The 27,676-nt window shown below is 35.8% G+C and overlaps 1 protein-coding gene across 15 annotated transcripts in view; it reads left to right on the forward strand.

Moving 5' to 3' along the window:
- VPS13B (vacuolar protein sorting 13 homolog B) overlaps positions 1 to 27,676 on the forward strand; it is an 861,603-nt gene that overhangs the window by 69,654 nt on the left and 764,273 nt on the right. For all 15 annotated transcript variants that reach the window (XR_012128333.1, XR_012128334.1, XR_012128335.1 and 12 more), the window contains 2 exons: positions 8,811 to 8,985; positions 21,138 to 21,406. Coding sequence is in view for 12 of the 15 variants with exons in the window: in XM_073229878.1 (XP_073085979.1) it covers positions 8,811 to 8,985; positions 21,138 to 21,406 (444 nt within the window). In the remaining 3 variants the exon portion in view is untranslated. The remainder of the gene's footprint in view (positions 1 to 8,810; positions 8,986 to 21,137; positions 21,407 to 27,676) is intronic.

Raw genomic sequence — 27,676 nt, forward strand, 5'->3', positions numbered from 1 at the left:
AGAGTTTCTTTCACTTCTGTTATCTCCCTCTGGATGTCTGTAATCTCCCTCTGGACTTCATCCCTTAGCTCTTGCATATTTCTCTGCAGCTCTGTCAGCATGTTTATGATTTTTATTTTGAATTCTTTTTCAGGGAGACTGGTTAGGTCTGTCTCTGCACCTCCTCTCTTAGGTGTTGTCTGAAGTAGCTTGGACTGGACTAAATTTTTTTGCCTTTTCATGGTGATAGCGGTGGCTGTAGGCAGGTTGCCGGTGTGTCAGCTGGGAGAAGAATGTCCTTTCATTCTTGCTGGATGCCTTGCCCTTCTCCACTTCCTGTGTCAGTTACCCGCACTCCTGGAGCAGCCACCGGGTTAGTCCCCTAAGCTGCTGTGGGCGGGGTCTCCATCAGAGCAGTGCGGAGCCCTGTGGGGAGTGGCAGGCACGCCAGGTGTGCTCCTCCTTGATAGTGGCGCCCCTGCCGGGCAGTTGTGTTCCAGCAGCAGACTTCGGGTCTGGCCCGGGTGGCTGCTGGGAGCACACCTGCTCCCTCTGGCTCTTCTGCAGGTGTGTGCAGGGCTCTTCCGCGTGGGCCTCTACCGGGCTCCTCTGGCTCCATTGCTGCTGGTGCATGCAAACCATACCTGGGATGTTTGGTCGCCGCCGCTGCGGTCTCGCACAAGTCTCTCCCGGTCCCCTGTGGTGCTTTTGGAGCACCTGATCTGCTCCCAGTCCCTTCTGGCGCCATCACCCCTGTCACACGCTGCCACTCTCCCGCTACTGGAACGGTGTGTCAGGGTCCGCGCCAGTTGGAGGAATGACTGGCAGGCTGCTTAGTGCTGTCAGGGGCTTCAGAGCTGTGCTGCCTTCCCTGGGTTTAGGGTGCCTAAGTTTCCCCGGGATTCCCAGCTGCTGGCTAAGTGTGCTGGGCAACTTTGTCCAGCTATGGGGTTCCTGTCTTTTTAAAACTTGCAGAAAGCACTCGCTTTTCTTTTGTCTCAGGGGCGCCGGTTGCGGGGACCTGCCCACAGGTTTTGCTTTTCCATTTCTCTAATACCCAGCACCCCATGCACCTTGTGTCTGTGCTCTGGGTGCGGATTTCTAGAGCTGGTTGTTTAGCAGTCCTGGGCTTTCACTCCCTCCTCATTCCGACTCCTTTCTTCCTGCCGGGTTCTGGGGTAGGGGAGCGTTCATGTCCCGTCTGGCCACGGCTTGTATCTTACCCCCTTCATGTGGTGTTGCGTTCTCGCAGATGTGGATGTATCCTAGCTGTTGTACTACATTCGCTGGTGTCTCTTTTAGGAATAGTTGTATTTTCATAAATATATATGTTTTGGGAAAGAGATTTCCTCTGAACTACTCACGCTGCCATCTTCCAGTGATCCTTTTTTCCTTCTAATTTTGAATTAGCTTTTTTGACAATGATGTAAATGGAGTAATGGAAAAGTAGTAATTCAGTGGTATTGATATATCTTTCTTAGGATAATGGGTTAATTTTCCTTCTTTAGCCTTCAGTCTGCTTGTAAAGTAGGCAATGTTAATGGTAAATTCAAGATACAGGCATAACATGGAGATACTGCAGGTTCTGTTCCGGACCACTGCAGTAAACCTAATACCACAATAAAATGGGTCAAGTGAATTTTTTTGTTTCCTTGTGCATATAAAAGTTGTTTACACTGTATTTTAATTTGTTAAGTATGCAAAAACATTATGTTTTAAGAAAACAAGGTGCATACCTCGTTTAAAATATTGCTAAAAAGTGTGAGCCATCATCTGAGCTTTTAGTGAGTCATAATCTTTGTGCTCTTGTTGAGTTATGTATGCCTTGATTGGATGGCTGTTGATTAATCAAGGCGGTGGTTCCTTAAGGTTGGGCTGGCTGTGGCAATTTCTTAAAATAAGAAAACAGTGAAATTTGCTCCATCAGTTGACTCTTCCTTTCATGAATGATTTCTCTGTGGCATGTGATGCTGCCTGATAGTATTTTACCCATAGTAGAATGTCTTTCAAAATCGGAGTCAACCCCTCCACTCCAAAACTACTAGAACTAATATCTGAGTTCATCAAAGTTGCAGTATACAAAATTTATGCACAGAAATCTGTTGCTTTCTAGTACACTAATGATGAACTAGCAGAAAGAGAAATCAGGAAAACAATTCCATTCACAATTGCATCAAAAAGAACAAAATACCTAGGAATAAACCTAACTAAGGAAGTGAAAGACTTTACTTTCCTGAAAACTACAAGACACTCTTAAGAGAAATTGAAGAGGACACTAACAAATGGAAACTCATCCCATGCTCTTGGCTAGGAAGAATTAATATTGTCAAAATGGCCATCCTGCCTAAAGCAATATACAGATTCAATGCAATGCCTACCAAAATACCAACAGCATTGTTCGATGAACTGGAACAAATAGCTTTAAAATTCATATGGAAGTGCCAAAGACCCTGAATAGCCAAAGCAATCCTGAGAAGGAAGAATAAAGTGGGGGGGATCTTGCTACCTACCTTCAAGATCTACTACAAAGCTGCAGTAATCAAGACAATTTGGTACTAGCACAAGAACAGACCCACAGACCAGTGGAACAGAATAGCGAGTCCAGATATTAACCCAAATATATATGATCAATTAATATATGATAAAGGAGCTATGGACATACAATGGGGAAATGACAGTCTCTTCAACAGATTGTGCTGGCAAAACTGGACAGTTACATGTAAGAGAATGAAACTGGATCATTGTGTAACACCATACACAAATGCAAATTTGAAATGGATCAAAGACCTGAATGTAAGTCATGAAACCATAAAACTCTTAGGAAAAAACATAGGCAAAAATCTCTTGGACATAACAATGAACAACTTCTTCATGAACATATCTCCCCAGGCAAGGGAAACAAAAGCAAAAATGAACAAGTGGGACTACATCAAACTGAAAAGCTTCTGTACAGCAAAGGACACTATCAATAGAACAAAAAGGCATGCTACAGTATGGGAATATATTCATAAATGACAGATCCAATAAAGGGTTGACATCCAGAATATATAAAGAGCTCACACACCTCATCAAACAAAAAGCAAATAATCCAATTAAAAAATGGGCAGAGTAGCTGAACAGACAGTTCTACAAAGAATTAATTCAGATGGCCAACAGACACATGGAAAGATGTTTCACATCGCTTATCATCAGAGAAATGCAAAGTAAAACCACAATGAGATATCACCTCACACCAATAAGGATTGCCACCATTCAAAAGACAAAGAAACAACAAATGTTGGCCACGATGCGGAGAAAGGGGAACCCTCCTACACTGCTGGTGGGAATGTAAATTAGTTCAATTATTGTGGAAAGCAGTGGAGGTTCCTCAAAAAACTCAAAATAGAAATACCATTTGACCCAGGAATTCTACTCTTAGGAATTTACCCTAAGAATACAGCAGCCCAGTTTGAAAAAGAGAGATGCTCCCCTATGTTTATTGCAGCACTATTTACAATAGCCAAGAAATGGAAGCAACCTAAGTCTCCATTGGTAGATGAGTGGATAACGAAGATATGGTAGATATTAACAAAAGAATATTATTCAGCCATAAGAAGAAAACAAATCCTACCATTTGCAACAACATGGATGGAGCTAGAGGGTATTATGCTCAGTGAAATAGCCAGGCAGAGAAAGATAAGTATCAAGTGATTTCACTCACAAGTGGAGTATAAGAACAAAGAAAAAACTAAAGGAGCAAAACAGCAGTGGTCTCATAGAACCCAAGAATGGACTAACAGTTCCCAAAGGAAAAAGGACTGTGGAGAATTGGTGGGAATGGAGATGTAAGGGTGGGGTTGAAGGAAAGGGGACCTTATGATTAGCATGTGTATTGTGGTGGTGGGGCACAGGGAGGGCTGTACAGCACAGAGAAGACAAATAGTGATTCTGTAGCATCTTACTATGCTGATGGACAGTGACTGTAATGGGGTATGTGGGGGGAACTTGCTGATGGGGGGAGTCTAGTAAACATAATGTCCCTTATGTAATTGTAGATTAATGATACCAAAAAAGAAAATTGGAGTCAACACTCTCAAACCTTCTGTTGCTTTGTCCACTAAGTTTATGGATATTTCAAATTGCTCTCTATTCAGTAGTCTTGGCCATCTTTGCCAGGAGTAGATTCCATCTCAAGGAACCATTTTCTTTTTCATCTGTAAGAATTCCTCATCTATTCACGTTTTATCATGAGATTGCAGCAACTCAGTCACATTTTCAGGCTGCACTTCAATTCTAGTTCTCTTGATATGTTTGCAGTTACTTAAGGGACAATAAGTGCAGTTTCTTTCACTGGTAATAAAGTCTTGACCAGAGCCCTCAGAGTCATCCATGATGGGTCGAATAGATTTCTTTCAAATTCCTGTTAATGTTGATATTTTGACCTCTTCCTATGAATCATGAATGTTCTTAATGGCACCTAGAATGGTGAATCCTTTCAAAAAAATTTTCAGTTTGTTTTGTCCAGATCCATTAGAGAAATTACCTTCTGTTGCAGCTATAGCATTAATTATAGAAAATGTATTTATTGAATAGTAATACTTGAAAGTTGAAGTGACTTCTTGATCCATGGGCTGCAGAATGGATGTTGTATTAGCAGACCTGAAATAAAAATTCTCATACATCTCCATCAGAACTCCTGGTCAGCCAGGTGCATTGTCAAGGAGCAGTAATATTTTGAAAGGGATCTTTGCTCGTAAAGACTTATAGGTCTAAACAGTGGGATTCAAATATTCAGTAAACCATGTTGTAACAGATTGCTGTCATTCAGGCTTTGTTGTTTCATTTATAGGGCACGGGCAGTGGAGATTGAGCATTATTCTTAAGGGCCCTAGGATTGCCAGAATATTCAGTCAGGATTGGCTTCAGCTTAAAGTTACCATCTGCATTAGCCCCTAACGAGAGAGTAAGCCTGTTCTGTGAAGCTTTGAAACCACGCATTGACTTCTCTTCTCTAGATGTGAAAGATGTATGTCTTTTCCCAGTATAAAGCTTTGTCATATGCACTGATAATCATTTAGTGTAGCTGTTAATGATCTTAGCTAGATTTTCTTATTATCATTAATGCTTAGCTAGATCTTCTGGGTAACTTGCTGTAGCTTCTGCATCAGCACTTGCTGCTTTACCTTAGACTTGATGTTATGGAGATGACTTCTTTCCTTCAACTTCATGAACCAACCAACCTCTTCTAGCTTCCAACTTTCCTTCTGCAGCTTCCTCACTTCTTTTAGCTTTATCGAATTGAAGAGAGCTAGGGTCTTGCTCTGGATGAGGCTTTGGCCTGAGGGGATGTTATAAATGGTTTGATCTTCTATCCAGACCACTAAAACTTTCTCCATTTCTGCAGTAAGGCTGTTTTGCTTTGTTATCATTCATATATTCCCTGGAGTCGCAATTTTAATGTCCTTCAAGAACTTTTCCTTTGCATTCACAACTAGGCTAATTGGGGCAAGAGGCCTAGGTTTGCCCTATCTTGTCTTTTGACATACCTTTCTCATTAAGCTTAATCATTTCTAGCTTTTGATTTAAAGTGAGAGATGTGTGATTTTTCCTTTCATTTGAGTACTTATAGGGTGATTAATTGGCCTAATATCAATATTGTTGTGTCTTAGGAAAAGGGGAGTCCTAAGGAAAGGGAGAGAGATGGAGGAAGAGCCAGTCAGTGGAGCAGTCAGATTACACTCAAAACTTACCAATTAAATTTGCTGTCTTATATGGGCATGGTTCATGGAACCCCAAAACAATTACAATAGTAACATCAGAGTTCACTGTAAAAGTGTGTAATATTGCAGTTATTACCAAAATGTGACAGAGACATGAAGTGAGCAAATGCTTTTGGAAAAATGGTGCCAATAAGCTTGCTTGATACAGCGTTGTCACAAACCTTCAATTGTAAAAGAACACATTCTCTGTGAAATGCAACAAAGTGAATCCTTATAAAACAAGATATGTTTGTATATTTTGAAAGTAAGTAATGGATACATGGTAAATATAAAATAATCTTACTGATCACAAGTACAAACTCAGTTACACATTTTAGGGTGCGGCTAGGAGGAAGGTAAAAATAAATGAACTTGAAGAAACCTTAGTGTTAGCAAATGAGTAATTTTTTGTTCTTAAAATTGATTAGCCATGATATTTCATTGTAAAATCACCTTAATATAAATAAACTTATTAACATAATGGTTTTTCACTCTTGAAATCATCAAGTATAAGATACCCTTATGCTTAGCTGAAATAAAATTTTGAGTTCAGTTAATAGTATTGTGATGTAAGATTTACCATTTTGAGTTAGACCCATCATTCTTGCAACTCTTATCCTAGGAAATATGAAATAGACATGGTTAACTTTATTGATCACCTAAAAGATGTGATTTCCCAAAATGTTCCAGCTACCCTAATTGTTTGTGTAAGCTTCTTAAATATGTGTGTTTATGTGGCTTTTGAATTTATATTTTGGGCAGGCCTTTTATAATTTTCTATCTTTTGTGAAAAACTATGTTTTAAAGATTTTGTTGTCTATAAGAAAAATATATCAAGTGAGTGTATTATTTAAGATCTTGCCCCATTTTTAAAATTTTACTTTAAAAAAATATTTTAGAGTAGTGAAAGTCTGCACATAAATCTTTGACCATATGTCTGACAAATTCCTTAGGAAAGATTTCTGTAATTGCAAATATTTTCTTAATGGGTTTAAAATTATTTAAGGCCTGTGATCTGTAATGCAAAGTTGCTTCTGGAAATGTTTAGCCAGTGTATATGTTCATAAACATTAAGATGAGTACCTGTATTACATTCTTGATATCCTTTAATGTGATCATGTTTAAAGTGTCCATCAGTAGAGGAATGGATAAAGAAGATGTGGTACATATATACAATGGAGTATTACTCAGCCATAAGAAGAATACAAATCCTGCCATTTGCAGCAACATGGATGGAGCTAGAGGGAATTCTCAGTGAAATAAGCCAGGCAGAGAAAGACAAGTACCAAATGATTTCACTCATATGTGTCATATGTGGAGTGTAAGAACAAAGAAAAACTGACAAAACAATAGCAGAATCACCGAACCCAAGAATGGACTAACAGTTACCAAAGGGAAAGGGACTGGAGAGGATGGATGGGAAGGGAGGGATAAGGGCAGGGAAAAAGAAAGGGGGCATTACGATTAGCATGTATAATGTGGGGGGGCATGGGTGAGCTGTACAAAACAGAGAAGACAAGTAGTGATTCTACAGCATCTTACTACACTGATGGACAGTGTCTGTAATGGGGATTGTGGGGAGGACTTGGTGAAGGGGGGAGCCTAGTAAACATAATGTTCTGCATGTAAAAAAAAAACACAATTTGACAAAATATGTATTTTAATTAACATTTATTTGATTATTAGTGAAATGAGGTTTTTGAAAATAACTTCAGTGGCCCCATTCAGGTTCTTTGTCCATTTTTCTGTTGTGGATTAATCTTATATATATGTATGTATAGTAAATCAATATGTATGATACATATGTATTTATATGTATTATACTTTAGAAGATATAAAATCTCATTTTAAAGAAAGATATTTATATATAAAATTGTTCACATGTGTGTGTATATAAATGGTTGAGTCTTTGTCATTGGTTTTGCTGAGCCTGCTTATCATTGGTGGTATTGGTGCCATATAATATTTAAAAGAATGTGACAGAGAAATCTGAGATTAAGAAGAGCTTGGTAGTCTTCCACTGTACATGCCTCCCTTCCTGTACCCACTCATCCCATTTTCTTATCTCTGCATGGTCTATTCAGTATATGATTTTTAGGTCAGTTTTGGAAAAAACCTGTATTCATATTTGAATGTGGCATTTTACACCCTGCCATCCCACAATGCAATTTTTTTGCCTGCAAATTCAAGTTTTTGCAGCTTTAGTCCTAGAAGTATGATGATTACCATTATTTCTTTTTCATGTTTCATAGACACTCAAATACCAGTTAGTCAAAATAAACCTCCAAGAGACTTGACTTTATGACTTAATTGGTTTTATTCCATGTTTATGTAACAGCAGGAAGCCATTACATTGAGGTTGTGTTTATATTCCATTGATGTCTTTTTCTATAAGGAAAACTCTGATTGACTGCACTGTAGCCTATTTGCTAGCAATTAATCTTATTTTTTTTTCTTATAGTTGATTCATGTAATAAATTTTATGTCATGTGTAAATCTCTTATTTAACATTTGTTTGAAGAAATTTCCTGAACATATGTTTCACTTGGTTTTATATATTTGACAGTAAAAATTTTATTACGTCCATACTTCTATAGTTATAGTGTTAGTAATTTTCCCACTTAACGTATGTTTTTAGGATCTGCATGTGTTCTTTTTTGGTTAATAAAGCTGGAAAGGGCAGTTGAACTTTTACTCAAATGACATTGTGAAATTTTTGTTCTTGATTGTGAGACACCTGTCTGTTTTCTTTTGTGGGGGGGTCCTATCATATTCATGTTATAGAGTGGATATTTTGGTTACATAACCTCTCTGGAAAAGTTAAATGGAAATTTATTTGACTATATCATTTCTATTTGTATTTATATAATTTGACTTGATGTAGTTTCTGTCTAAAATGTACTGGTCATCATAGCAAAGTTTGTTTTCTTTGTTAAGGTTTTAGAGTAAATTTATTTTGCCTTAAGTATTAGAAATGTTTGGGCATCGCTATTTCTCTTACGGTATTTCATTTTAAGACTTCTAATATTTCTCTGTGTTAAAAGATATTTTTTTGAACATGTTTTTGTTGATGTTTTTGTTTTCAACATACAGATTCATACATTAGTGGAGAGTTTGAAACTTTCTATCACAGATCAACAACTACCTATGTTTATCCGTATAATGCAACTTGGGATTGCTCTTTACTATGGAGAAATAGGCAATTTTAAAGATGGAGAAACAGAAGATCCTTTCTGTCACAATAAAGATATGTTAGGAAACATTACAGGTAAATATAACAAAAATACAACTTTATTTTAGAACTATTCTTCTTACAAAGTGTTTTTGCCATTGTGAAACTTAAAAAAATAAAACATTGGGTTGAGTTTTGCAGTATTCTAATGTGGCTGTATTCTAAAATCATGGGATGATTGTATTTTGGTTGTTTGACACTACATTGATGTTTTTATTCTTTTCTACCTGCTGGATACAATTCTGATTTTCATTTTTCGACCTGTTAAAAATAACCTTTGTATTTATTATAGGTGTAGATATTCAGAATGTACATTATATAAAAGTTAAGATAGTTGCAACATCAAGATTTTGTAGTGTGATATAATGAGTTATAAGAAATACATATTCGGTTGTTCATATGACCAGATATATATTTCCCAGATATATTTAGTCTTCATCCACAGTTCCTGAAAACACTGCAGTCTTAAGGGTGAAACAGGTGTTTTGTCATGTTAATGAGAGATTTTGGACCCCTACCCAAGGGCATGGGTTGGAGGCTGAATCAGCCAATGGCCAATAATTTAGTCAATCATGACTGTGCAATGAAGCCCTCATAAAACCCATGAGAGTGGGTTCTCTTGGTCTCTGCTCTGCTTTGCCGGCTCTGCTCAGTTGGATCCTGCTTCTTGGTCAGAGAGCTTCTATGCTTGAGGAACCAGAATGCCTCCATGTACCACTGAGCCAGGCCGCCCAGCACCACAAAAATAGAAGCTCCTTTATTTGGCACCTTGCCCTATGTCTCTCTTCATCTGGCTGTTAACTTGTTTCCTTTATTAAACTGGTAAACCCCAAGTGTTTTCCTGAGTTCTGTGAGCCATTCTAGCAAATTAATTGAACCTAAGGGGGAGGTCGTGGGAACCTCTGTAGCTGGTAGGTCAGAAGCACATGTAACTGCCTGGGTTTTGCAACCTGTGTCTGGAATTGGGAGTGGAGGGCAGTACTGTAGGATGGAGCTTTTAACCTGGGAATCTGGTGCTGTCTCCAGGCAGATAGCATCAGAATTGAGTTGAGTTCTCCAGCACCCTGCTGGTGTTGGAGAATTGCTTGATTTAAGTATGTGCGGGAAGAACTCCTCTCACATACTTACAACACATTGGAATCAGGTCCGGGGACCTGAATGAAGTAGCGCTATTACTGCTGTGTATAATATTGTTGTTGTTATACATGTATGTAGGGAAAAAATACACCATGGCATTTGGTGTCAGAGACATGACACCTAGTAAACTCTGGTGTTGTTTATTTTTCTGCAGAGGCTCTCCGAGAGTTATTTCAACTAATTGTTGTATATATACTTGATGAATCCTTAATTATTTGTAATTATCATTAGCAACTTTAAATTTAATGAACTACATGGTTCATTGGAGGATATCTAGTTAATTAATTGGAACATTAATTAATGAAGTACATCTCATTAAAGGATATGTAATGGGTTAGCTTGCATTATGCAATTCATTATACTTTTAGTAAAGTCTATTATATATAAGACATTATTCATAATGTGGGAAAATACAGCGATAAAATGATATGTTCTTCTCCCTTAAAATCTTAAGGTACAGTGGAGTGGACATACATGTGAACAATTAGTTTAGTACGATGTGTGGTAAAATGATATGATGTTTGGTTAAATAGAGGTATGAATGAATGATCTGACGTAGAAAGATGATAAAAGAAATGATCGACTTTCACTTGGCATAGGGCCTGAGACTCAAGAAAAACTTGGGGAATATGATTAGTTTCTGTTGTTAGAGCCTTTAGAAAAGGACATTTAAAAGTTAGGAACAAATAACTCATTAAAAAATGAACAAAATACCTGAGCAGACATTTATCCAAAAAAGATATGTGAATGGAAACAAGCACATTCATTCAAAGATGCTCAACATCATTAGTTACAAGGGGGCATACAAATCAAACCATAGTGAGATACCATTTCATAGCAAGTAGCATGGTTGTAATCAAAAGACTTAAAATAAGTATTGTCAAGGATGTGGAGAAATTTGAATTTTTTTGCTGGTGGGAATGTAAAATGATATAGCTGGTTTGGATAACAATTTGGTTATTAGAAAAGTTGAACATAGACTTACCATATGACCTATCAATTCTGTTCCTGTGTATATATGCAAGAGAATTGTTATGTCCACATAAAAACTTGTATGTAATGTTCATGGCAATATTATTTGTAATAAATGAAAAATGAAACAAATGTTTATCAGCTAATGAATTGATAAATAATAGTGGTATATCCAGACTTTGGAATATTATTCAGCCATGTAAAGGAATGAAATACTGATACATGATATAACATAATGAACATAGAAAACATTATTTTAAGTGAAAGCAGCCTCCAGTCAAAAAGGAACACATTTCATGATACCACTTATATGGTAATAGGCATTTTCTGTAGAGGGTGAAAGTAGATTAGTAATCTGGGCCTAGGTGGATAAGGGATAGGGGAGTCACTGCTCACAGGTAGAGGCTTTTCTCTTGAAGCAAGGAAAATGTTCTAAAATTAAATAGGGATGCATGTTGCATGACTTTGTGACTATACTAAAAACCACTGAATTGTACACTTTTAAAGGCTAAATTTGACAGTTTATTTAAAACTTATTACTTAAAAAAATTAGGTGACTATATTAATACACATATGTGGGGATAAAACACCTTTGTTTCATACTAGACAGTGAATACCTGCTGGGTAATTAATTCCTAGGAGCAATGTCTCACACTTAGAACAAAAACTAGCACATAGAAGGTGTTCAACTCATTTTTTTCCAACATGCTATTATGACAAACTTCAAATATATACAAAAGTTGAAAGTATTATTCAGTAGAGACCACTATATGCATCTAGATTCTACAATTGTTTTTTACATTTGCTTTATCATATAGTTGTTCATCTAACCCCTCTCTTTCTTGATCAGTTCAACCAGTATTTCTGATGCCTTTCTAAGTTATAGGCTTCAGTACACTTTACCCCTAGTAAGCAGCATTAACTAGAGTTTATATTTATTTATCTTTTTTCTTTTTTTATTGAAGTATCATTGATATACAAACTTACATTAGTTTCACACATGCAACACAGTTCAACACTTACCCATATTAAATCCTCACCCTCACAAATGCAGTTGCTGTCTGTCAACATAGGAAGCTGTTAGAGAATCATTGGCTATATTCCCAATATTATACTACTATCCCTGTGACCAACTTATGTTATGATTGAGAAATTTTGTGCCACTTCATCCCCCTCACCCTCTCCACCCACCCACTCCCAACCCCTTCTGTGTGGTAGCCACCATTCATTTCTCAGTGTTATGAGTCTGCTGCTGTTTTGTTCATTTTGTTTTGCTTTGTTTTTATGCTTCAGAAATAAGTGAAATCATTTGGTGTTTGTCTTTCCCTGCCTTCTTTCACTTACCATAATACCCTCTAGATCCATCCATGTTGTTGCAAATAGCAGTATTTCTTTTTTAATGGCTGAGTAATATTCCATTGTGTGTGTGTGTACCACATCTTGATCTACTGATGGACCCTTAGGTTGCTTCCATATCTTGGCTGTCGTAAATAATGATGTGATAAACACAGGTGTGCATAATACTTTTTGAATCAGGGATTTTGCTTCCTTTGGGTAAATTTCTAGAAGTGGAATTACTGAATTGAATGCTATTTCTATTTTTAGTTTTTTTGAGTTTCTGCTTTCAACACTGGCTGCACCAATTTACATTCCCACTAGCAGTGTAGGAGGGTTTCCTTGATTACAGGTCTTTCACCTCCTTGGTTAGTTTTAGTCCTAGGTATTTTATTCTTTTTGATGCAATTATAAATGGAATTGTTTTCCTGATTTCTCTTTCAGCTAATTTGTTATTAGTATATAGAAATGGAACAGATTACTGTGCATAAATTTTGTGTCCTGCAACTTTGCTGCACCCAGTAAATTAGTTCTAATAGTGTTTTGGTTTCATCTTTAGGGTTTTCTATGTATAACATCATGTCATCTGCAAATAGTGACAGTTTAAGTTCTTCATTACTGATTTGGATGCTTTTTATCTCTTTGTGTTGTCTGATTGCTGTGGCTAGGACCTGTTGAATAAAAGCGGGGAGAGTGGGCATCATTGTCTAAGTTACTTAACTTAGAGGAAAAGCTTTCAGTTTTTCGCTGTTAAGTATGATGTTAGCTGTGAGTTTGTCATATATGTCCTTTATATATTGAGGTATATACTCTCTATGTCCATTTTGTTGGGAGTTTTTATCATGAATGGGTGTTGAATTTTGTAAAATGCTTTTGAGCATCTGTTGAGATGATCAAGTGGTTTTTATCCTTCTTTCTGTTAATGTGGTGTATGATATTGATTGATTTATGAATATTATACCATCCTTGCATCCCTTAGTCCCACTTGGATGAATAAATCCCACTTGGTCATCATGCATTATCCTCTTGATGTATTTTTTATTTTGTTTTGCTGATTTTTTGATGTTTTTGCATCTGTGTTTATCAGGGATATTGGTCTATAATTTTCTGTTTTTTTTGTAGTGTTTCTGTCTTGTGATGTATTCAAGTGATGCTGGCTTCATAGAATGACTTTGGAAGTATTCTGTCGTCTTCTACTTTTTGGAATACTTTAAGAAGAATGTGTATTAACTATTTTTTAAATATTTGGTAGAATTGAGTGTTTATCTATTTTCTTATTTTCTCAAAGAACTAACCCTTGGTTTTGTTGATTTTTTTCTCTTGTTTTACTCTTCTCTATTTTATTTATTTCTGCTCTGATCTTTATTATGTCCTTACTACTAATTTTGGTTTTCATTTTTTTTTGTTTTTCTAGTTTCTGTGAATTTAGACTCTGTATTTGGGATTGTTCTTGTTTCTTGATAGGCATGTGTTGTTATGTATACTCCCATCTTAGAACCACTTTTGCAGCACCCCACAAATTTTGGACTGTTGAATTTTTGTTTTCCTTTGTCTCCATGTATTGCTTCATTTCTCTTTTAATTTTTTCATTAATCCATTGATTATTTAGAAGCGTGTTGTTTAGTCTCATGTTTTTGTAGGCTTTTTTGTTTTTTTTTCAGGTAATTTACTTCTAATTTCATATCATCTTGGTCTGAGAAGTTGCATAATACAATTTCAGTCTTTCTCAATTTATTGAGGCTCTTTTTGTGGCTTCATTTGTGACCTGTTCTAGAGAATGGTCAATGTACTCTTGAGAAAAATGTGCATACTGCTGGTTTTGGGTGGAGTGTTCTATAATCTGTTAAGTCCATCTGATCTAATGTGCTGTTCAGTGCCTCTGTTTCCTTATTTATTTTTTGTCTGACTGATCTGTCTATAGTGTCTTTTGACATGAGTGGTGTGTAAAAGTCTCCTAAAATAAACGAGCTACAATCTGTTTCCCCCTTTAATTCTGTTAGTATTAGTTTAACATATTTAGGTGCTCCTATGTTGGCTGCATAGATATTTATAATGGTTATATCCTCTTTTTGGTTTGATCCCTTTATCATTATATAGTGTCCTTCTTTGTCTCTTGTTCCTTTCTTTGTTTTGAAGTCTGTTTTGTCTGATATAAGGACTGTTACTCCTGCTTTCATCTCCCTATGATTTGCATGAAATACCTTTTTCCATCCCTTCACTTTTAGTCTGTTTATGTCTTTGGGTCTGAAATTAGTCTCTTGTAGGCAGCATATAGATGGTTCTTTCTTCTTTATCCATCCTGTCACCCTATAATTTTTGATTGCTGCCTTCAGTCCATTTACATTTAAGATAATTAGTGATAGGTATGTACTTACTGCCATTTTATTAATTGTTTTCTGGTTATTTTTATAGTTTCTCTCTGTTCCTTTCTTTGTGTCTTATACTCTTCTCTTGTTATTTGATGGTTTTCTTTCTAGTGTTGTGATTGATTTCTCTTTTAAAATTTTTTGTGTATCTATCATAGGCTTTAGGTTTGTGGTTACCATAAAGTTCAAGGATAGCTTCCTAACTATATAACAGTCTATATTAAGTTGCTGATGTGTTTCAAACAACCTGAAAGTATTTCTTTATTTTCTTTTTCCTCCACACTATATGTATTAGGAATCATAATCTGCACTTTTCGTATGTCCCTTGCCTGATTTTGTTTATAAAAAGTTTTACTATTTCATACTTGCTTGGTAAGTAATTGGTCTACTATCCTTACTGTGGGTTTATTTTCATTGGTAAACTATTTAGGTTTAGTAATGTTTCCATCTACGTTAAGTCCCTTTAACGTATCCTGTAATGCTGGTTATAGTGGTTATAAATTCCTTCAGCCTTCATTTATCTGGAAAATGTTTTATCCTTCAATTTGAATGATAATCTTGCTGGGTAGATTCTTGAGGGATGCTCCTTCTGTTTCAATACATTAACTATTTCATTCCATTCCCTTGTGACCTGTACAGTTTCTGCTGAGAAATCTGCTGGTAGCCTGTTGGGGTTTCCCTTACAATTAATCTTTTTCTACTTCTCTCTGGCAGTTTTCAATACTCCTTCCTTATCCTAATTTTTCTCATTTTAATTTATATGTCTTGGTGTTGACTTTCTTGGGTTCTTTTTGTTAGATGTGCTCTGTGCTTCCATGCCTTGGCTGTCTGTTTCCTTCCCCTGATTGGGGAAATTTTCAACAATTATTTCCTCAAAGAGACTTTTTATCCCCTTTTTCTCTCTCTCCTCCTTCTGATAACCCTATTATGTGAATATTGTTTCATTAGGATTTGTTGCACAGGTCTGTTATCATGCTTCATTCCTAGAGATTCTTTTTTTTTCTCAGCTTCGTTGTGTCACTGTTTTCTAATTTCCACCTCATTGATCATCTCCTCTTCTTGAAGCAATCTGTTATTCATTCTCTCCATTGTAAATTTCATTTCAGTTATTTTATTCTTAAAGTCTGAGTGGCTCTTTTTCTGTGTTTCTCTTTGCTGCCATCCTCCCTGAGATCTTCAAAACTTTTCTGCAGATCAGTGAGCATATTTATGACTGTTACTTTGAAATCCTTACCAAGAAGATTGGTAATCTCTGTTTCATTTAGCTGTCTTTTTGGTGTCTCATCTTGTAGTTTTGTTTGGAACATACTTGTTTGTCTTCTCATTTAGTCAGGGTTTCTGTGTTTCTTCCTTTTTGTTGGATGTATCTGCTATGCTTCCTTGTGTAGACAGTAATGGTTTTTATGAAGAAGGCATCCTGTGGTGATCAGAAACTCATAACTTCTTAGTGTTCAGTGCCTGGTTCTCCTTTGTAGTAGAGCCCCAGTTTCTGTTGGTGGGCAGTGGGTGGGGTCACCTTTTAGTGTGTCTGCTGGCAGTGGTCTGTCTCCCTCACCTTTGGTGGCATTTTGCCTCAGCAGACCCTTTGTGATAAGAGCAGTGGCTTCTGCTGGGATTCTTGTTTGGGGCCACCCTCTGCCTGCCCTGCTGCCATGGTGGTTCTGCTGGGCCAGTGGGGTGGGCAGGTTGGGCTCTGACACAGGTCACTAGGTGGGGAGTTGGGTGGCTTCAGGGCATCCAGGAGCTCAGTGGCAGCAAGCTGTGTGCATGCATGGCACCAGCAAGTCCCGGAGCTTATGTTTATTAATGTTTTTTTTGTTGTATTTTTGAAGGTTATATTTACAATGTGAAATGTCATCATTTTTACTATTCACATTTTGAGAAATATGTGCACCTATGTAATGCAAAACACTCATCAAGATATAGATCATTACATCTCAGAGTGTTTTCTCATGCCTCTCTCCAGTCATTCCCACCCTCCATCCCTACTCTGCAGAAAACAGTTTTGAATTTCAAAAATGCATTGATTTGTTTTGCTTGTTCTAGAATTTCTTATAAATAAACTCATATGCAGTATGTACTCTTGTGAAAGTATTCTTTCAATAGTGTAATAATACACATTAAGAAAATACTGTTTTTTACTTATAATTTTTTTAACATTGTGTTTGAGACTGTTTTTTTAGAGCAGTTTTAGGTTCAAAGCAACATTGAAGGGTAAATACAGGGATTTCCCTTATACCCCATGCTGTCACACATTTATTCATTGTATGAATATACCATATGATTGTACCAGAGTTTACTTAGCATTCTCCTGTTGATGGATGCCTCAGCAGTTTCCCATTTTGGCTATTATAAATAAAGCCAAATTTTCTACAGGTTTCTTGTGGACATATGCTATTGTTTTTCTTGGGTGAAAAGCAAAGAGTAGAATTGCATGTTTAGTTTCTCTTACCCACCTTTTTCAGAAGTGGTGTGCCATTTTGTTCCCATCAGCATTATATGAGAGTTCTGATTTCTCCACATCCTTGTCAACATTTGGTGTTACCAGTTTTTCCTTTTTTAAGTTTGTCATTCTGATGGATTTGTTGTTGTATCTCCTTGTAGTTTTAATTTGCATTCCCCTGATAAGCAATTATTTTGAACTTTTTCATGTGGTTATTGACACTGATACCTTTTTGAAGAGTATGTTAAATATTTGTCTTTTTTTAAACCTTTTTTATGTTTTATTACTGATTTGTAATTCTTTATTCTGAATTGAAGTCCTTTGTCATATATATATTTTGGGAATATTTTTTTGCTTCTACTTTCCTAATTCATTTTTTAAAATTTAGGTATCATTGACATACACTCTTATGAAGGTTTCACAAGAAAAAAAATGTGGTTCTTATATTCACCCTTATTATCAAGTCCCTCCCCATACCCTATTGCAGTCACTGTCCATCAGTGTAATAAGATGCCACAGAGTCCCTATTTGTCTTCTCTGAGCTACACTGTCTTCATTGTGAGCCACCCCACCCCCCATATATAGACACAGACACACACACATAGAAAAATTTTGGCATTATTTCTTCAAAGTTTTTTTCAGTTCCCCCTCTTCTCTGGGGACTTCAGTTACATGACATTAGGCTGCTTGAAATTCAGTAGAGTTCTCTCATGCTCTGTTCATTTTTTTTCTTCATTTTTCCTTCTATTTTCTGTGTTTCATTTTTGATGTTTCTATTTCTGTTCAAGTTCTCTCATCTTCTGTATCTATATTCCCATTTCATTTATATTTCATTATAGATACTGTTTTCATCTATAGAAGTTCAATTTGTATTTAAAAAAATCTGTTGTATCGTTCCTTGTTTATGGTTTTTTGAATTTTATATTTTACTTATATAGCTATTTTAATATTCTTGTTTACTAATGCTGTGAATTGTGTCATACCTAGGTCTTTTTCTGACTGACTTTTTTCCTCATCGTATGTTATACAGATGATCCTTGGAGAGCATGGGAGTTGGGGAACTGATGCCCCACACAGTTGAAAATCCATGTATAACTCTTTAACTCCTCAAAAACTTAAATACTAATAAAGCCTACCCTTGACAGTTGGAAGGCTGATTACATATCACATAAACAGTGAACACATAGTTCATATGTTATATATGTTACATACTGTATTATTACAGTAAGGTAACCTAGAGAAAGTAAAACACTTTTCAAATTGTTGGAAATCTCCAAATACTTTTCCATTATATTTATTGAGAAAAACTGCATGAAAGTGGACCAGCACAATTCAAACTTGTGTTGTTCATAGGTCATCTGTATTTCCTGTTTCTTTGCATGTCTGAGTATTTTTAATTGGGTGCCAGATACTGTGATTTTTGTCTTGTTGGGTGGTGAATATTTTTGTATTTTTAAGTAACAGTTCAGTTACTTGGAAACAATTTAATTCACTTATGTTGCTTTAAAGGTTTTTTTAGATGGGATCAGAGCAGCCAGTAGCTTATACCCAGTTTTGTTTCAGTACCTAGATGATTATGCTTTTGAGTACTTTGCCTGATACTTTGTGAATTAAAGGTTTTTCTTTCTTGCTGAAGGGAACACAGACTATTCCCAATTCTGTATTAAGTCTTGGGGATTGTTTTCTTTGCTTCATTCTGGGTGTTCTTTTCATAGCTTCTGTCGTTTCCTTACGTGAAACTGATTATACTCAACTGACGACTGGAATGGGACCCTCTGAAGATCTCTGGACCTCTTTTTGAGCAGGTCTTTCTTGTTTGTACTCTGCCTTGTAAACTTTAGTCACTTTAGTCTCTGTGGACTCACTCCTTTGTCTTCTCATCTAAGGAGACTTCCTTAAATGAGTTCTGCTTGGATTCCCTCTTCTTTGGCCATGGATTTTCTGGCAGGTAGCTGGGGCAATCTGAGGGCTCATTTCTCTTATTTCCTGTTTCTCACTGGCCTTTGACTGCCTGATACCCAGTGTCTGAAAATCATTATTTCATATATTTTATCTTCTTTGTGTTTTTCTATGTGCTTCTATGTTAACATTAAATAACCAAACATAGTAGGAAGTCTAATAGCTATCATAGTTTCAAACTAGTAATGTGTATAAATGACATTTTGAGTTAGCTTCACAACTGATATATCTGTGATTTCTATAGTTTCAGCATTGAGGGTACTGCTGATATAACTGTGATTTCTTACCTAGGTTCACAATTAGAAGAGTGCTTCATTTTAGTTAAATACTTAATATATATTTTCCACTGAAATTCATGGAACTCCTGAATTTTGTCAAATTGCCCATGTTAAGGTGCACTGTTCCAAAGGAAAACAGTGTTTTAGAAAAATCTGACCTGAGATCAAGGTGATGGGAGATGTTATTTTCTTTTCCAGGCCCTAATTTTTTATTATACAAAGCAGTCAGCAAAGATTTGGAAACTTAAAAGCATCTTTTATAAAAATTCCTTTTAATTTTTAATAATAAATATAAATTATAGTGACTCTCTTAGTGATTCTTCCTTTTGTTTCAAAAGATCAGGCAATGGATACTCCTTTTGTTTTAATGGTTTAGGCAAGAATGGTCCAGAGTCCAGCTGTGTGGGTCTAACCTGTCACAGGGTTGAGGTTACCTGACTGTTTTATAACCAAGATGGTATTCAGTGATGATGACCATTTTGATATCTTAGTAGGTACAGTTGTTAACAGGCTTTACTTATTCCCGAATAGAAAGTTACATAATGTTTATAGTTAAATAGCAAGATAGAAAGATTATGCAAAACATTTTCTGGGTTTATAACTTTCATAATTCATTTTGAAGTAAAATGGCTAAGGTCTCTTGCCACTATATTTCAGGCACTCTAGTTACTACTTATCAAGTATTTTCCTTCCCAGGTGAAAGAGGATAAATGGCCATGTGTGATAACCTTTATGTGTAGGATGTTCCAAGAGTCTCCTGTCATAAGGATTAAGGAAGTTAGGAAGTTTTTCTAGCCAGATAACCTTGAAATGGAACTGAATGTGGATATTTAACAGAGTGTGTATATTATTGATTTATCACTGAATGTTAGATATGCTTGAATCTGCTGAGAGTGTTTATACCATTAATATTTTTCTTTTAAATGTATATATTTTTAATTCCATGATATACCTCTTTTTTTTGTATTGTTAGAATAATATTAAGGGACTTTGATGGCATATATCTTTACAAAGATGGAATAAGTTAGAGTGGTTAGAATTTAAATCCTTAATCTTCCAGTTTCTAATCAAGTAAAAGTTCTTTGCTGTAATTTTTTCATGTGTAGAATAGGGAAGAAACTAATTTCTGTTACCCACTAGTAAGAGTCACCAACATTGTTTTTCTTAATTACATATAAGAATAATTTCATTATAGGTTTTACTTCATCCTTAGGGATAATTCATTTTCTGGGGGATACATTTTGCCTGGGAGCACTTGCCATTCTCTTTGTACACTGGGTGTGTTAGGAAATCAAGAGCTTCTCTTGGATCTTTCTGATGATTATGTTTCTGAGAAAAACCAGTTTTCAGCACTTTTAGCCTTATTTTTGGGAGGTAAGTTTCTGTTGTTTTTAAATTAATGAGTGAAACACTAAAGAAGGAATTTATTCTTTGTATTTATCAAGTATACTTGAAATTGTGATAAACTACTCCCCACATAATGTTAATGTGGACTCTGAGAAGAGGTAGATACAGTACAACATGTAGAAACTCGGAAATGGTGATGTTAGTTTATTGGTTTCAAATAATAATAACCAATATATGATTTATTCATACTTTATATGTAGAAAGAAGGATGTGGGAGAAACACTTTTCTATAATTTTTCTCTTAGTTAAATCCTCTTGATTTATTTAAGATGACTTTATTTTGATTGATAGGTGCTGAAGATGAAACAAGAATAGATATGCAGTATCCTGCTCAGTATAAAGGCCAAGAGCTATATTCACAGCAAGAGGATGAGCAGCCACAGGGTTGGGTATCATGGGCCTGGTCATTTGTGCCTGCAATTGTGAGTTACGACGATGGTGAGGAAGACTACCTTGGGAACGATCCTGCCTTGACCACACATCAGCAAAAAGCACAGACTTTGAAGGATCCTATTGTTTCCATAGGATTTTACTGTACAAAGGCAACTGTGACTTTCAAAGTAGGTTTCCTTTTTCTTGCTAGCCATGTCTCAGTCAAGTTTAATGCTGAAGTTTGGATTTCTGATAAGGATCTAGCTTAAAGTTTGTTTTACACTCAGTAGATGTAAGGTAGTGTCTAACAATCCTTACTTCATAAACATATGTCTCCTTATCTGCAATCTGTGAATTTTGATCTTCTTAAAGATTTCTCTACTTTCCTTTTTTAAAATCAGCCTAATGGAAGGTTTTTCTCTCCCTTCTTAGTCTTTCAATTGGTTACAAAGATGTCTTCATATTTCCATAAAAAATTCAATTAAAAAATCTCCCATGGGTTAATATACTTCTCCAACTACTGTTTCCTATTTGTGCTCTCTTTCATTGCAAGATTTCTTTAAACAGCTGTTTATATATACTTTATCTTTTTCCTCACCTCTCAGTCTTCAAGATGGTCCAATTTCTTTTCTAGGTCCTCATCTAATGCTTTTTCATCAGTAATACACTTTGACTACTTCCTCCATTAGCAAATGCATGAAAATATATACTTAAAACAATTACATAACAGCTATTTTTATGTTAAAACATGATAAAGTGAAGCCCTTTTATTTTTATTTTTATTTATTTATTTTTTTATCTATACTTACATGAAGAATACTATGTTTACTATGCTCTCCCCTATATCAGGTCCCCCCTAACAACCACATTACGGTTACTGTCTATCAGCTTAGCAAAATGTTGTAGAGTCACTACTTGTCCTCTCTTGTGTTGTGCAGCCCACCCTCCCCTTTCTCCCTCCCCCCCATGCATGCTAATCTTAATACCCCCCTTGTTCTTTCCCCCCCCCCTTATCCCTCCCTGCCCATCCATCCTCCCCAGTTCCTTTCCCTTTGGTACCTGTTAGTCCATTTTTGGGTTCTGTAATTCCGCTGCTGTTTTGTTCTTCAGTTTTTCCTTTGTTCCTATACTCCTCAGATGAGTGAAATCATTTGGTATTTCTCTTTCTCCGCTTGGCTTATTTCACTGACCATAATACTCTCCAGCTCCATCCATGTTGCTGCAAATGGTTGGATTTTTCCACTTCTTATGGCTGAGTAGTATTCCATTGTGTATATGTACCACATTTTCTTTATCCATTCATCTACCGATGGACATTTAGGTTGCTTCCAATTCTTGGCTATTGTAAATAGTGCTGCGATAAACATAGGGGTGCATCTGTCTTTCTCAAACTTGATTGCTGCATTCTGAGGGTAAATCCCTAGGAGTGGAATTCCTGGGTCAAATGGTAGGTCTGTTTTGAGCATTTTGAGGAACCTCCATACTGCTTTCCACAATGGTTGAACTAATTTACATTCCCACCAGCAGTGTAGGAGGGTTCCCCTTTCTCCACAGCCTTGCCAACATTTGTTGTTGTTTGTCTTTTGGATGGCAGCTATCCTTACTGGTGTGAGGTGATACCTCATTGTAGTTTTAATTTGCATTTCTCTGATAATTAGCGATGTGGAGCATCTTTTCATGTGTCTCTTGGCCATCTGTATTTCTTTTTTAGAGAACTGTCTGTTCAGTTCCTCTGCCCATTTTTTAATTGGGTTATTTGTTTTTTGTTTGTTGAGGCTTGTGAGCTCTTTATATATTCTGGACGTCAAGCCTTTATCGGATGTGTCATTTTCAAATATATTCTCCCATACTGTACAGTTCCTTTTTTGTTCTATTGATGGTGTCTTTCGCTGTACAGAAGCTTTTCAGCTTAATGTAGTCCCACTTGCTCATTTTTGCTGTTGTTTTCCTTGCCCGGGGAGATACGTTCAAGAAGAGGTCACTCATGTTTATGTCTAAGAGGTTTTTGCCTATGTTTTTTTCCAAGAGTTTAATGGTTTCATGACTTACATTTAGGTCTTTGATCCATTTTGAGTTTACCTTTGTATATGGGGTTAGACAATGGTCGAGTTTCATTCTCCTACATGTAGCTGTCCAGTTTTGCCAACACCATCTGTTGAAGAGACTGTCATTTTGCCATTGTATGTCCATGGCTCCTTTATCAAATATTAATTGACCATATATGTTTGGGTTAATGTCTGGAGTCTCTAATCTATTCCACTGGTCTGTGGCTCTGTTCTTGGGTCAGTACCAAATGGTCTGTGGCTCTGTTCTTGGGTCAGTACCAAATTGTCTTGATTACTATGGCTTTGTAGTAGAGCTTGAAGTTGGGGAGTGAGATCCCCCCTACTTTATTCTTTTTCAGGATTGCTTTGGCTGAAGCCCTTTTATTTTAAGAATTATAAAATTACTGGTACTTTGACACTCGTTATGTGTTCTTCTTTGATCATATATTGTCTTCTCTGCCCCTCAAATATAACCCAACCTTAATTTTTTTTATTGCTTGGCTTTTTGTAATAGTATTACCACACATGTAATATTCCAGAATAGTATATAATTCATTCAACAAATATAAATACCAGCTATATGCCAGGCACTGTTTTGTCTTTAGCGATTCCATAGTGAACAGATCAGATATATATACCTGCTTCTTAAAGTGTAAACTGTTACTATAAACAAATAAGATATATAGTATACCCAATGATAAGGGTTATGTAGAAAAAATAGAGGGAAGAGGAATAGTGAATGTTTCTACTACATGGAGGGAGATGATGCGATTTAAAATTGGGTTATTGGAGAAGTTCTTAGAGGGAAGAGAGTGTTTAAGCAAAGACCTGTTAAAGAGGAAGCTTTATAGATATGTGGGACAAACATCCTAGGAATTGCAAATGTTAAAGCCTCAAAAGTTCCAGGAACAGCAGGAAGAACAGTGGACCAAGAAAAAAATGTGCTAATGTTGGAAGTAGGATAGAGTCAGGTCAGAGAGGTAATGAAGTTGAGAGAGGTCCATAAATTGTAAAACCGTGTAAGTCATTTTAGCAACTTTGTTGTTAATCCTGATTGAGATAGAAATTTTTCAACAATGTTTAGCACAGTAGCTAGGATGATCTGAGTTATGTTTTAAACTGCATCACTCTGATTGCTGTGTTGAGAATAGATTTTAAGGAGATGAAAGGCTGTCAGAAGACTGCAGTTGTCATGCAAGAGCGATGATTGGTTGTTGTAGGGTGGAGCAAGTGGAGGGGGGAAAAGGAACTGCAAGTTGGATGTGTTTTGAAGGTCAAGAGGACAGGACTTCCTGATAGATTTTGTGAGACAGAAATGAGAAAGGACCCAATTAGAACAATTAGGAGATCTGAGCTCTGATTTTCTAAGATGAGGACAACTGTGAGAGCATTAGATTTGAGGTAGGTATCAGGAGTTTGGTTTTGGGCAAGTCTGAGTTGCCCACTGTATATTCAGGTCGAGCTATCCAGTTGGATTAATGAATCTGGAGTTCAGATTAGAAGTTTGGTCTTAGTATAAATTTGAGAGTCAGGGTTTTACTAAGTTAAGAATCATTGTGGCTAGAAAAAAGCAAAGGACCAAGCCCTGGGTCACTGTGCTATTAAATGTTTGGAAAGACAAGGAAGAAACAGGGTGGGAAATTGAGAATAAATGATCAGTGATGCAGCCAGAGAACTAATAGTGTGTCTGTCTTGAAACTAAATGCCACAAATACTTTTAAGTGGAGGGGGTAGATGAGTTGTAAGAATGAATGGTTGGATTTGGCAATGTGGAAATTGTTAGTTCTCTTGACCAGAACAGAGATTGGGCACCAGTGTAATCTTACTTAGAGTGGACTAAAAACAAATATGGGAAGACTGGTGGGAATGTAAAATGTGCAGTTACTGAGGAAGATAGTTTGGTGTATCATAAAGTATAACAGAATTATCATATATGACCCAGCAATTCTATTTCTATGTATATACTCAAGAGAATTGAGAAGTGTACTCTAACAAATAGATGTACATTATGTTCCTAGAAGTACTATTTATAATGGCCAAAAAGTATAGACAACCCAAATGTCCATCAGTGGAGAAAGGAATAATAGCCTTTTCAGAAAATTGTGGATCTTGTTTTCTGAAAGTTCACCAAACTCATTAAGTTGTAATTATTAAGAGAAAGAAGTTGCCTGGTACATATTCAACAAACAAACATTTGTTAAATTAATCCACCCATCCATCATCCATCTATCTACTCATCCCCTCATCTGCTTTCTGTCTTCCAAATTTTTGGATCCTCTTTTAGAATTTATTTCTTCAGTTTTATTTGTCTTTATAGGTTTATGTTTTTTTCAGGGAGGCATTTTTCTGAAGGAGATGAACTCATGTGTCCCACCTGTGAAGTGGTATTAAAGGTATTAGTTTAGGCAACTTGTTAGATACTGGAAATATAGCAGGGAAAAAACGTCAAGTTTCTGCTGTATGGTATTTTAATTTAGTTTGGATTGTTTGACTACTTGAAATTAATTTTTCAGTCAGTAGTAAAGCTATACAATTTCTAACTACAGCAGATGATAGATGAATAGTATTTAAAAGTAGGTAATCTTTACAGATTTTTTTAGTTGAAATCATTCAATATTTTTTTTATGACAAAACTTGATTTATTAAATGACTATGGGTCAGTCTGCAAAATTAAAAATTATAAAACAATAAAATCTTTAAAAACAAAAAGCCGCATCTTACTACACTGATAGACAGTGACTGCAGTGGGGCATGGGGGGGCACTCGATAATGTGGGTAAATGTAGTAACCACATTGTTTTCCATGTGAAAGCTTCATAAGAGTGTATATGAATGATATCTTAATTAAAAAAAAGAAAAGCCATGTTACCAACTGCTTTCAGATACATTGCCAGTTTTAGATATCTAAATGAAGTTATTTTTAAGTTTGTGGGGAAAGTTAAAGATTGCTAGAAAGGAGTACCTTTTCTGGTGATATTTGCATATTTACTTTAAAATTTGAAATTATTTTGGTACATTTTTATCCATTGATGAAAAGAATTGCATTTAACTGGGTCAGAATAGGCATTTATATATAAAACTTTTTAGGCTTTTGGGGCAGTGTTTGTCATTGGTTAATACATCTTTTTAAAAATTTGAAATAATCATATTTGACCTGATTGTTTATAGTTCATGATGCATGATCAAATCGAAAGTTTCTGTGATGACTGCCTTTGCACTGTTCACCATGTAAGAACTTATTCACTATGTAAGAACTTGTTCACCATGTAAGAACTTGTTCGTTATGCTTCAGAAGATTGGAGAGTGTTGAGAATTAGGCTTCGGGTTGATTAATGATTGTGCATTGAGTCCCCTATACAGAATTTTATTGTTGTTAACCATATGATCAATGAATATGAGAGATGCCCTCTCAAAAAAAAAATTTGAAATGTCTAAGATTTATAAGGGAAATATTTTGATATTTAGATGGAAAACATTAGTATTCATTGTTCAGATTGGATTTGAATGTATGGAATTAATTGTGGTTCATATTTTTGTCAGAAAGTAAGGTCATGTTCTACATTAGCATTCTGAAACAGTTTATATCAATCCAACAAAAATCATGTCAAATTAAATGTAGCGTTTAAAAATCATGTTGAAAATTGTTCTTGTAATGCTTGAGTCCTTTTAATCAATTAATTGCTTTTCTCTACAATAATTGTACACAGCTGAAGGGTGATCAGGTTTAAAATATTCAGCTTCACTTTTTTAGATTATAGAATTGTACTTTAATATAGCCACCTTGTGTATAGCAGTTCCAAAAGTATCCAATAAATAAGGGCTTATATAAAACACTTTGTTATAAAAAATGAAAATAATTGATTTTCAATATAAATATGGTTACCATGCTTAAAATAAAAACTTTTCAGTTTAATAAGTTTTATTTGACCTAACTTGAATACAGATTTTTAAAAAAAGATTTGATATTTGATTTTGCATTGAAGTATGAAAATATATATTTTATAAGAATGAGGGTTGCTGAAACATTAGCAAACATGGACAGAATATCTTTTTAAAAAAATCTCTACTTGGAACAGTTTTAGGTTTAAAAAAAATGGCAGAGATAATAAGAGAGTTCAGATATACTCTTCTCCAGTTTCCCGTTGTTAATGTCTTTTGCTGTCACAGTAGTTGTGAAAATGAGGAAACCAACATTGATGCTTTACTGTTTAATTCCTGACTTCAATTGAATTTCATAATGTCCTTTTGGGTAACATGATTCAAACCAGGATACCACACTGCATTTAGAAAAGTACCCTTTAAAATTAATTATCTAATTTTGGATACATATAGTATGCTGTAAGCTTCAGGGGAGTTAAGAATATTTTTTTTGATCAGCATCTAGATTAGTACTTGTTATCTAGCATGTATTCAG

Source organism: Manis javanica, chromosome 2 (genome assembly GCF_040802235.1).
Source record: "Manis javanica isolate MJ-LG chromosome 2, MJ_LKY, whole genome shotgun sequence".
Taxonomy (NCBI): Eukaryota; Metazoa; Chordata; class Mammalia; order Pholidota; family Manidae; genus Manis; species Manis javanica.